The sequence below is a fragment of the Micromesistius poutassou genome (assembly GCF_964030765.1).
Source record: "Micromesistius poutassou genome assembly, contig: SCAFFOLD_6315, whole genome shotgun sequence".
Classification (NCBI taxonomy): Eukaryota; Metazoa; Chordata; class Actinopteri; order Gadiformes; family Gadidae; genus Micromesistius; species Micromesistius poutassou.
In genome coordinates, this window is record NW_028179153.1 from 1 (window position 1) to 10881 (window position 10881).

Consider the following 10881-nt stretch of genomic DNA (forward strand, 5'->3'; position numbering starts at 1 on the left):
TGGCGAGAGAGTCAACGACGATTTACGACAAATACGGCGGTTTATGACGAACATAAAAAGTGTTTGTGAAATTGAGGAAATAATGTTTAATCCGGTCCACAAACACTTTCGTTTTTCATGTTTACTCTTCAGGAGGGGGGTGGGGGGTGGGGGGGAATAAAAAACTGTTTTATTTCTCATGAGGTCAAACGTCACGCAACCCATAACACAACAGGACCCCCTTTTAAACCATGTGAAAGGTCAACGGGGTCAACGAGGTCAAATCTTCATAAATCATCAATCAACTCTTGGCAGCGAGGTCGTAACTCATCAGGTCTCGTCAGATCTCGACCCAGCTGTGTTCCCGTCCTCTCTGTGGTCCCCGTGTTCACCTGTACCTGTGTTTTGCCGCCAGAGCTCTCCTGAATCGCCGTCCGGGACAGAGCCGTGCTCGCCGCGAAAGACTTGAAGCAGGCGCCGAACATGTTGCTGACCCCAAACGCTATCAGCTCCTGTCACCGTAGCGATGAAAACGAGGGGGGGGGGTGATTTGGAATTGAGAGTCAATTTATTCAGCGATCGATTTGGTGTTGTTCATCGATCATTCACTCAAAGAATCAGAAGGTTGTAAAACGCAAAGAAAAACTCCCTGCAGGGAAACATTTCACCTTTGACCTTTGAACTTCCCAGTAGAAAATGTAAATACAAAAGCAAACCCAAAAATACAACGTCCTTATGGGGATCAGGGAGGATGACGTACTTCCTGTCTGCTCACTAACCTGGTACTTCCTGTGTGCTGACTGGCCTGGTACTTCCTGTCTGCTCACTGACCTGGTACTTCCTGTCTGCTCACTGACCTGTTACTTCCTGTCTGCTCACTGACCTGTTACTTCCTGTCTGCTCACTGACCTGGTACTTCCTGCGTGCTCACTAACTGACCTGGTACTTCCTGCGTGCTCACTAACTGACCTGGTCCTTGCTGCGGGCTCACTGACCTGGTTCCCGTCGATGGTGTAATCGTGTTTGACGGAGTACACCTTGGCGACCGAGTAGGCCACGGCGAAGCCCACGATGGCCACCGGGAAGGCCTCCATGGCGCTCTCTCTCATCACGTCGACGTCGGGGCCAATGGGAGCTTCGTACCTGGGAGCGGTGGTTCACGCTGTGTCAGTGGCTACTTCCTGTAACTGGAGGTCAAGGCCAGGACCTCCCATAGCAAGTGGCCGTTACGCCTCGTACCCACGTGTACACGTCCGTCGACGGAAGAGAGTGGGCGTGTCCGACGCATGGGGTAAAACACGATCTGCGTATAACGTGCGTATGACGCGATCTGATTGGCCGACGGATCCGTCGCTGCCTGAAAAGTTAAACTTTTCTCAACTTTTGGACGCAAGAGACGGAGCCGATTTGACGGACGGACCCACAATGCATTTCGGGAGCGTCCCCATGTAAAGTCAATGAGATCCGTCGACGGATGTGTACAGTGGGTATGAGGCGTTAAACCTTTGACACTTTATTACTTACCCACTCTTCATCGTTCCGACAACAGTGATGTGGTATCTTGTCTCAAAGTCTAAGGCGTAGGAGACCCCACACGCGACCACGGTCTGGTGAAACAGTCGCAGAGAAAAATGTTTTCTTTTCTTCCAGGAATCCAAACGAGAATCAATCGACAATAAACAGAAAAATTGACAAGCGCTGCTACGATGAATCGTTGGTCCTCGCAGAAACTGTTGAACAAATGTTAATTACGCGATGTCACCCCGTTCACACCGTAGGAACAGGAGGACTCTCACCATGATGACTTCTATGGGGATGGGGACGGGGAGCTTGTCTTTGTAAATGTCGTTGACCTCCTTGTAGACAAACACCATCCCCATGATGAGGAGGGAGGTGACCAAGTCACAGAGGTTTGTGTCCCCGATCTGCACGAAGATCTTCTCCAGGGTCTGCAAGAGAACACCGGAGGTCTCCTTCAGCTGGCTCTGGGGACACTTTGCTTTCAAAATGACTCTAAAGTCAATTGGTTCACTTGATTTTATGACAGGAGCTAAGGATAAAAAAAACGATTGGGGGCAGAGAAGGCTGATAACATGTGACTTTGTTGTGGTGTTGTTGTGTGTCTGTGGGCCTGTGTATTTCCATATCTATAATGGATAAGGCAACACATCCCATATGACTCGACTCTCCCTGTCTATCAAATGTAGCTCATTCAATGAACTTTGCATTTTCCCGTAGACAACCGAGTTGTTTGAAGTAAAATATTTTGCGCTGCAGATATGTTTTCCGTTATATTCTTGTACTTCACTAGCCTGGAAATCCAGACCCACATCTAGAAAGCTGTAGGGTCTGGCAACGAGTAATGAAAATAGCCCAACTCCAGGGCCAAGCATGCATTTGAAAAAATCACTGCACGCTGTTGGATAACACTATGACCAATCAGAAGAATACAAGGGGTGACTTATCCAGACCAGCGGAGATGACCAATAGATAAGACTTGCTGTATCTGATCGGTAAAACATCAATGCTTTTGGCTCGCCTTTATCAGATACACCAATGTGATTGGTTAATGTGCTGGGAGAGGGGCATCGGGGAGGGATTATATTGCTTGTTCCCAGAGCGACTTGCTGAGCAAAATTAAAGTGTGCTCTCGCGAGAACTCTGGATTTCCAGGGTAGTACTTGATATTATCTCACACAAAGCCAAACATAGCCTAATCACTAATCACAAAACTACGCAATATTTTTGACTAATATTCCACAAAAATAGGGCTACACAACATGTTTTAAAAGTAAAACAAACATGCGTTGCTATATTGCTGATCATATCAATGTGGCGGTAGACCTATTCCAGTACAACATGTGTAATAGATAATGTACGGTTCAAGATTGCGTTTTAGGAAGCGACTGAAGTGCCACGGAATTAGCATGACGACTATATGGTCTGGAGGCACGCATGGACGTCTGCAGAGGTAATCCAGGGTAATGGGTTACTTGAGGCTAGAGTTTACAACACGCACCAGAGAATCCGCCTCCATAAAACTTATGAGGTGTCAGCTGGATCTATTTCAGTCAAACATGGGTGTGAAGAAAGAGTATCTCAGTCTAGTCTTGCATTACACATTACGTGCTCATTCGAATATACAGTAATATAATAAATAATAAATAATAGGCAAAGATTCATATCAAATACCTAAAAGTGATAATAATTAATATATGAATTAAAAAGTTTAGATGGGCATGAATATTGATATGAAGTAAATATAATTTCATAGATCGGTAGGAATACCGATCTATTTAATCCATCTTGAATTGGTTGGTTGGCCCATCTAGGAATAGCAGTTAGCATTACTAGCATGACTAGCATCACTAGCATCACTAGTATCACTAGTATCACTAGTATCAGTAGCATCACTAGTGTCACTAGCATCACTAGTATCACTAGCATCAGTAGCATCACTAGTGTCACTAGCATCACTAGTATCACTAGTATCACTAGTATCACTAGTATCAGTAGCATCACTAGTGTCACTAGCATCACTAGCGTCACTAGTGTCACTAGTATCAGTAGCATCACTAGCATCACTAGCATCACTAGCATCACTAGTATCAGTAGCATCAGTAGCATCACTAGCATCACTAGCATCACTAGCATCACTAGCGTCACTAGCATCACTAGCGTCACTAGCGTCACTAGCATCACTAGTATCAATAGCATCACTAGCGTCACTAGCATCACTAGCGTCACTAGCGTCACTAGCATCACTAGCGTCACTAGCGTCAGTTTTGATGCTAGTGACGCTAGTGACGCTAGCGATGCTACACCTGTAGACTCTAAATTGGCATCAGCCAGATGGAGCTAAACCACGGCGTCGTCGGGGGGGGGGGTCGTTGACCTACTTTTATGATGGCCAGCACTCCACTGAAGCCCCCGACCTCCAGGCCCAGGATGAACTTGAGCTGGGACACCAGGATGTGGACGGCGGCGGCGGTGGTGAAGCCGGACACCAGCGTGTCGGACAGATACCTGACCACAAAGCCCACCTGCAGCAGGCCCATGGCCAGCTGGAGGGAGGGGGAGAGGTTATAAAGGTATACATCAGGGGTGGCCAAACTTTTTTGCTTGTGGGCCGCATACAGAAAGAATGAGAACGTCAGGGGGCAATATAAAATATAAAATCAAGATCGCCAGTTTTCAACCAGTTAAAACTGAAAGAGCAACATGTGTTTGTAGACCAGAAAACCCCTGTGATTGCCAAAGCATTCTATAATACGGTAGTACTCAATCCTATTATTCCAATTGTTTAATTGTTGAGATCTATGAGCAATCTTTTAACTGTCTGAGTAAAATGTACATAGAAGAATGGACCACATTACATTTTATGTAGAGATTTCATGGCGGGCCACTTAAAAGAGCCCAACGGGCCGCATTTGGCCCCCGGGCCTTAGTTTGGCCACCCCTGGTATACATGTTTTATGAAAATGGTACATATATATATATATACGTTATACATGACCAAAGCAGGCGATTGTAACGCTTGTGACTAATTGGTGGAAATACCTTTAAACCTTGTGGTTTACACCAGGAAAGTGTACAAAAAAGTTGACACTTTACTGGTGTAAACAAGTCAACTTTACACCAGCGTGGATCTCGCTAGTGCCGGCCGAGTTTGTCTCCGCTGTAACTAACCAATTGCGTGCTTCCAGATCACCTCTTCCGGTAACAGGATTGGTCGAAACAAATAGGGTTTGTGAGACTACCTAACCCCTAACCCTGAGCAACCCCCAGGCTGGCTGTTGCGGTGGGGTGCGTGAGAGACGGAGGTGGTGCTGGAGGTGGTGGGGTCCCACCTGGTATATCCCCACCAGGAAGGTCATGGACGAGGCCACCAGCACCCTCTTCCGGTCCAGGTCCTCCACGGACTCCACAGCGTCTGCCTTTGGGTCAGGAACCATGGTGGTGACCACGGCCCCAACCATCAAGCTCAGAACGGGGAAGGCTCCTGCACATCGCACGGGTGGAGGATAGTGGAGGTGGGTGGAGGAGGAAGAGGAGGGGTGGAGGAGGGGGGAGGTGGGTGGAGGATAGTGGAGGTGGGTGGGGGAGGGTGGGGGACGAAGAGGAGGGGTGGAGGAGGGGGGAGGTGGGTGGAGGAGGAAGAGGAGGGGTGGAGGAGGGAGGAGGAAGAGGAGGGGTGGAGGAGGGTGGAGGAGGAGGGTGGAGGAGGCCACAGAGAATATAAAGGCAATTATCTCCACACCCTCCAACTCCATCCCTCACTCTTTCACAAGGCAGACCTGGCCAGTACTGCAAAGTCAAATTGTATGACAAACATCGACTACATACAACGTGAAGACTAGTTCACGCACTTAGTAAAAAAAAAAAAGATATATATATTTTACCGTATATTTTACTGTTTACATATTTTAACTGTATTTTGTTATCAGAAATGCCAAAGCCATCTGTCAGCTTTTAGTGAGTGAAATGCTCTGTGACAATATCTGTGCTGGTTGACTTTGCCTGCCTCTGTACGTGAAGACTGGTTCACACACAAAATGTACAAAATGTAACACAGACAGCCAGCTCGTCGGGAGCAGTTAGGGCGAGGTGTCTTGCTCGGGGACACCTCGAAACTAGCAACCTTCCGGTTACAACTCACCCACTCTCACCCACTGAGGTTACGCAACGAGCTGAAAGATGACGTTCAAACGTGTTTGTCAACGGGCGTACTTCAACTTGTTTGAAGCACTGGAACCCACAGTCTGCAACTCCATCATCACAAGCCCGAACGAAGGAACAGTTTGGTTGAGTTTTGTCGTCAGTCATGCGTGCTTACCCACTGAGATGTGTCTGGACGTCCCCAGGAAGAAGTAGGTGAGCATGGGGAAGAAGGCCGTGTAGAGGCCGTAGCCGGGAGGCAGGGAGGCCAGCATGGCGAAGGCCATGCCTGGGAGACGTCAACACAGGAGGCGAGGCGGAGGGAGGGGAGACATGGTGATGGCGCGTCATTGTGCGTGTTTGATTATGTTCGGGATTCTATTAGTGGGACGATTTGATTGGATTGTTTCCGATTTTGACAATTTTGGATTTCCATCCAAAATGGGGGGGGGGGGGGGGAATCAAATGCCACAAAAGCTTGGAGAGGCATGTTAATATTTTTGAGGGATTGTATTTGACTGAAACTAGAGAGACCAGACTAGAATTGAGTCGAGAAACAAAAACTTAAACTTTCAAAATTTGGCCTCTCAACAAAAATAAATGTGAGCTAGTTCCTGTGCAAAAAGGAAGCTTTTGATCCTCACCTTGCATGACCGCGACAAGTCCAGTGCTGACCCCCGACAAAATGTCCCCTAGCAACCAGTTTCTAACCTGGTAGATCCTCATCCAACCGATGATGGGGAGAAGAGACAGCCCGGCCTTTTTAGCCCGTTTGGCGTCCCATCTGAACACACAACAACAACAACAACAATAACAACAACACATGGAAGAATGTCTACATATACGTATGATACAAAGACCCACTTTGTGCAATTTGTATGCATCGGAAATGCGCCAAGCTAGAATCCAGAACGTTTTGGTCGGTGTAAAAATCCATTAACTACAAATTGGAAGAATTGGACTTACTTAAAGTACTGAAGGACATGGTGCCAGATAGTCTTACGGCTCCTCTGGACTTTCTCATGTTTCTCAGCCAAGCTGTCCTCAGTGTACAGAGGTCTGGATACCAGATACAGGCTTCGGAGGGACGCCATCCTGCACACCTGCTGTCTGCAAGCCAGAGAGCGCAGCTGGTCCCTTTGAGGCGTTTGAAGGCCGTCACGCTGTCTGAGATCTTACAGAACACTTGCTCGGTTTTGTCCATATCCTGTTTAATCATTGACAGGATTTGCCACTGGAATCCCCTTGTTCTGGACACACCCTTTTTAAATAAAACATTACAATTCCTGGTTTGAGATCGTAATCCCTGTTTGAGGTCGTAAAACCTTGGTTCCGCTTGTTTATAGTTGTACCTGTTTTGATCGAGCAACAGATTACTGACTTCCATTGGAGAGTTGGGGAAAATAAGTTTATGTTTTCCTGAACCAAAACCCAACCTCTCCTCTTCGTAATGTCACACAATTCAGCTTTCGCAATCAGCTTCAAAGATTGTTAAAAATAACTCATTCCAATCCAGAAGTCATGTTTTATGTTTTTATTTATATTTTTAGGTGAAGCTAAGAAGCTTTTGACGATCTTGTGACTCAGAGAACAACATTTCATTCAGTTAGTACACATCTTTTTATTCATCTCCGTCTTTTATTGTCTTCTATATTTGCTTGGGGAAAAACAGTTAAAGCCAATTTATAGTGAGGGTCATAACAAATAAAAGCAATCAAATGAAAAAATCCACTCAACAAAACTTTTACACAACTTTGCTATTTACAGTACAAAATGCAACAATGGCATGGATATAAAGTACAGGCACAATTGTATTGGTATTTCCTTTTTTATAAATATGTGAAGCAGCGATTTCTGAAATACAATTTAAGAAAAAAAAGAATAGTGGAAATATGTTAAAAAAAAAAGAAAGTAGTATATGTGGAAATATTTGTATTTTCTTTTTCTTTTCTTCCATTTTACATCGGAGTTCGAAGGCCTTGCTCGAGAGGTCTGAGGTCAGAACTTTGTTTCTGCCCCCAGAGTCTGAGAATGAGAGAAATGAATGTGATTTACTTTATATTTAAGGCTAAATGACTACAAAGATGATTGACATAAAATGTTTGAAACTACCTCAGATCTAGAATTTTCGAGATCTTACGAAATCGTACTAACACTTATAGTCCATATTAAATGATTACTGCAGGTAAGATTTCAGCGGAATTATTATTTGAGTGTCATTTGTAATGTTATCAGTCTGCTGTTGATGCTGAAATGTTCTTTGAATATCTGTTTCAAGTTGTGCCTGCCCCTGTGGATTAGAATTTAGACTACTCCCGGGTTTTTCCGACCAATCAGGGCTTTTCTTCCCTGATTGGTTCATCTTGCCTGTCAATCACAGGTGCATGAAATGCACCACTTCTCAATGGGGGGGGAGACCTAGGGAGGGAGGGAGCACGGAGGGAGCAGGTAGGGAGTTTTTTTTTCCCAGGTTAAGTTTAAAAATCTTGCTCTGTTCTGCTCTCTCTTTACAGCTCTGGATTCTTACCTACAGCACCTTTATTGGTCTTGATGAAATACAATCTATACTACATGGACATGCTTAACCTGTCTATTTAACGGTTTACTCACGCTCTTCTCTCTGTTGGTGCGGTAATGAACCGTCGCCGTGGTGACCACCTGGGAAAAAAACGAAATTGAAATTACGACGATCAGTATGAACTGCCTTTAAATATCGTGCGATTAAAACCACCATTGTGCAACAAGCTCAGGCCCATGGGGAGTAAGCAAAGCTGCTAGCGGTACCTTTTCCAGGTGCGATGACTTCTCGCCGACTTCTGGGTGTTTCTGCAGGACGGCGAGCATGGCGTCGTGCAGCGTCAGGTAGAAGATGGACGGACGGAGCTCGTCGTCGAAGAAGCTGCAGTTGTGGAGCTTCTCCAGGATGTAGGCTGGGGGGGGGGGAAGTTCAACGGGGAAAGTTTCCCACACCGTTAGCTTAAGGGCTAGCACTCGCTTGAGCAGAAGTTCTACGTGGTCGACAAAAGTCTTTGCGAAAAAAAATTTGAGAAGTAAAAAATAAAACCACGCAACGAGACAGTGGCATAATCATCCGAGAATAATAACACTTTAATAACAAATAAATAGATAAATAAATAAATAAATAAATAAATAAATAAATAAAGAGCCCTCATAAATGGTCCGTTGGTGAAAAACAGCTCTAGAGCTAAAAGCGAAACGAACCGCAGCATACTCACTATCACAGGCCACGATGTAAACCTCCACGTCCACTCGGACCAGCTCCTTCAGCGTCTGGAACGGTCAGCGGACAATTAGACAACAGCAAACACAACAAATGAGATCAGGCAGATAGCTTCTTGTCCAGAGTTCATCTAGACTCTGCATAGCCTCCCCCCTAACCCCCCCCCGACAGCCCTGGTACTGGTTGTATTGTATGTTGTACGTCCTGGCACTTAATGTATGCACTTATTGTATGTTGTACGTCCTGGCACTTAATGTATGTTGTACGTCCTGGCACTTAATGTATGTTGTACGTCCTGGCACTTAATGTACGCACCTATTGTCTGTCGTACGTCCTTGCACATAAATATAGTACTTAGCATCGCGTAGCGTCTTATCCTAACTATCTTTGTTGCATTCGGGGAATGGGTAAACCTAGCGATTGTTAGTGCTTGGCACTTGTTTCTAGGAACATCCTTACTATACCGACAGCGATATATATTGTTATTTCTCTTTCTTCTGACAAATGTACTTATTGTAAGTCGCTTTGGATAAAAGCGTCTGCTAAACGCCCCTGAATGTAATGGACGTTCAACACACTCCCCACACTCGTGTGGAACAGCCCAGGGGAACGGGCCCCCGTGAAAGGGGTGTGTGTGAGGGGGGCCCCTCACCATCTTGAGCCCCTTCAGAGCCGAGATGTCCAGGAAGGAGACGGCAGCGAAGTCCAGGACGAGGCTGTGGAGCTCCACCCGGGGCACGGAGATGTTGGCGGGCAGCTCCCGGTTCCAGTCGATCTTGATGGGCAGGTCCTTCAGGTTCACCGGTAGGTCCAGATCCTCCGTGGTGCCACCGCCGCCGCCGCCGCCGTCCTCCTCGTCCTCCCCGAGTCCACTCGAGGACGTCAGCATTCCCTGATGCCAACGCGACGGTGTACTCGTTAACGGGCTTTATTCCGATAAGATTCACCGTAAATCGGATTAATCCGAAATATTTTTGTTAGGTGGATTACGGTTTAATGTGACGTTAAAGACTTTGTGGTTGAGCTTCTGTCGTTAAAGATTTTTGGGGATAATTATGTGACATTAATGATCATATATCATCATTAACTAATTGAATCATACTTATTGAATAATAGCGTGATCTCATTATGGTGTCATGGGTGGAGGTGACCTTTGTAGGTAGTGTAGTGAAGGCCCTCATGGACGGAGGTCAAGGGTTGAAAGCCTAATCAATACTCACGGTCGTCCACTTCATGTCTCCGTTCCTCAGAAGCTTCCGGATGGACCGCAGCGCCTTGTTGCGTTTCCGCAGCACCCTCAGCGGGCTGAACCCGATCTGGGGAGAGGGTTTTGCGTTTTTTTTGGTATTCGGCTCAGAAAAAGACGAAGACCCAATCAGAATCGTGTCAGAGTGATCAAACGTTAATCGTTTTACCACCAACATGTCTGGGAGAAGATACACTTATCAATCAAAGATCCAGTCCGCAAGGTCACACTTGTCAATCAAAGTTCGATTGACAAGGGCCACGTTGCAGACTGAATTCATGGTTGAATCAAAGGTTGTGAACGAATGTTTTTTATCTTGATTTGCTAATGCAAGGGATTCTCTGAAACAATTCCTTAATGCAGTTGTGAACTAAATGAATCACACTATTGCAAAGTGTTTTGAGTGCAGGTTAGAAAAAGGGCAGAATAATTTAAGTACATCGAAATGGTTTCTGATGGTGAATGAGAGCCGCTCTGGCTAGCTTAACCATGATGAGCATATATTCGCCAGTTTTTAACCTACTGCTTCGATGAGCTTGGTCTTGAAGAACTCGATGTTGGCGAAGAAGATGGGCGAAGGAATCCTGAAGATCTTCACGCCCTCAGGCTCATTGATCTGAGATGAAAATGGAACAGAAACAAGATAAATCTAAAAACATGTATAGTGATGAGTGTTCATCACTAGTTTCTTATCTTATTTATATTTTTTTATGATATAGGCTATATATATATATATATAAAAAACCCTAGGCTATAT

General features: G+C 45.6%; 2 protein-coding genes across 2 annotated transcripts; both read right to left on the minus strand.

Annotated features, from left to right (window-relative positions):
- Positions 1-377: 377 nt before the first annotated feature.
- Positions 378-6731, minus strand: LOC311373072 (chloride anion exchanger-like; the record flags this gene model as incomplete). The annotated part of the gene is made up of 9 exons (XM_084489923.1): positions 378-491; positions 975-1122; positions 1504-1586; positions 1776-1928; positions 3879-4043; positions 4830-4981; positions 5816-5926; positions 6282-6421; positions 6604-6731. Coding segments are annotated over 9 exons (1194 nt in total), but the record flags the coding sequence as incomplete, so codon positions are not given.
- A 904-nt stretch (positions 6732-7635) lies between these two features.
- On the minus strand, positions 7636-10740 carry LOC311373071 (chloride anion exchanger-like; the record flags this gene model as incomplete). Its single annotated transcript, XM_084489922.1, has 7 exons — positions 7636-7662; positions 8248-8295; positions 8422-8567; positions 8874-8928; positions 9531-9770; positions 10099-10194; positions 10648-10740. Coding segments are annotated over 7 exons (705 nt in total), but the record flags the coding sequence as incomplete, so codon positions are not given.
- Positions 10741-10881: the final 141 nt, after the last annotated feature.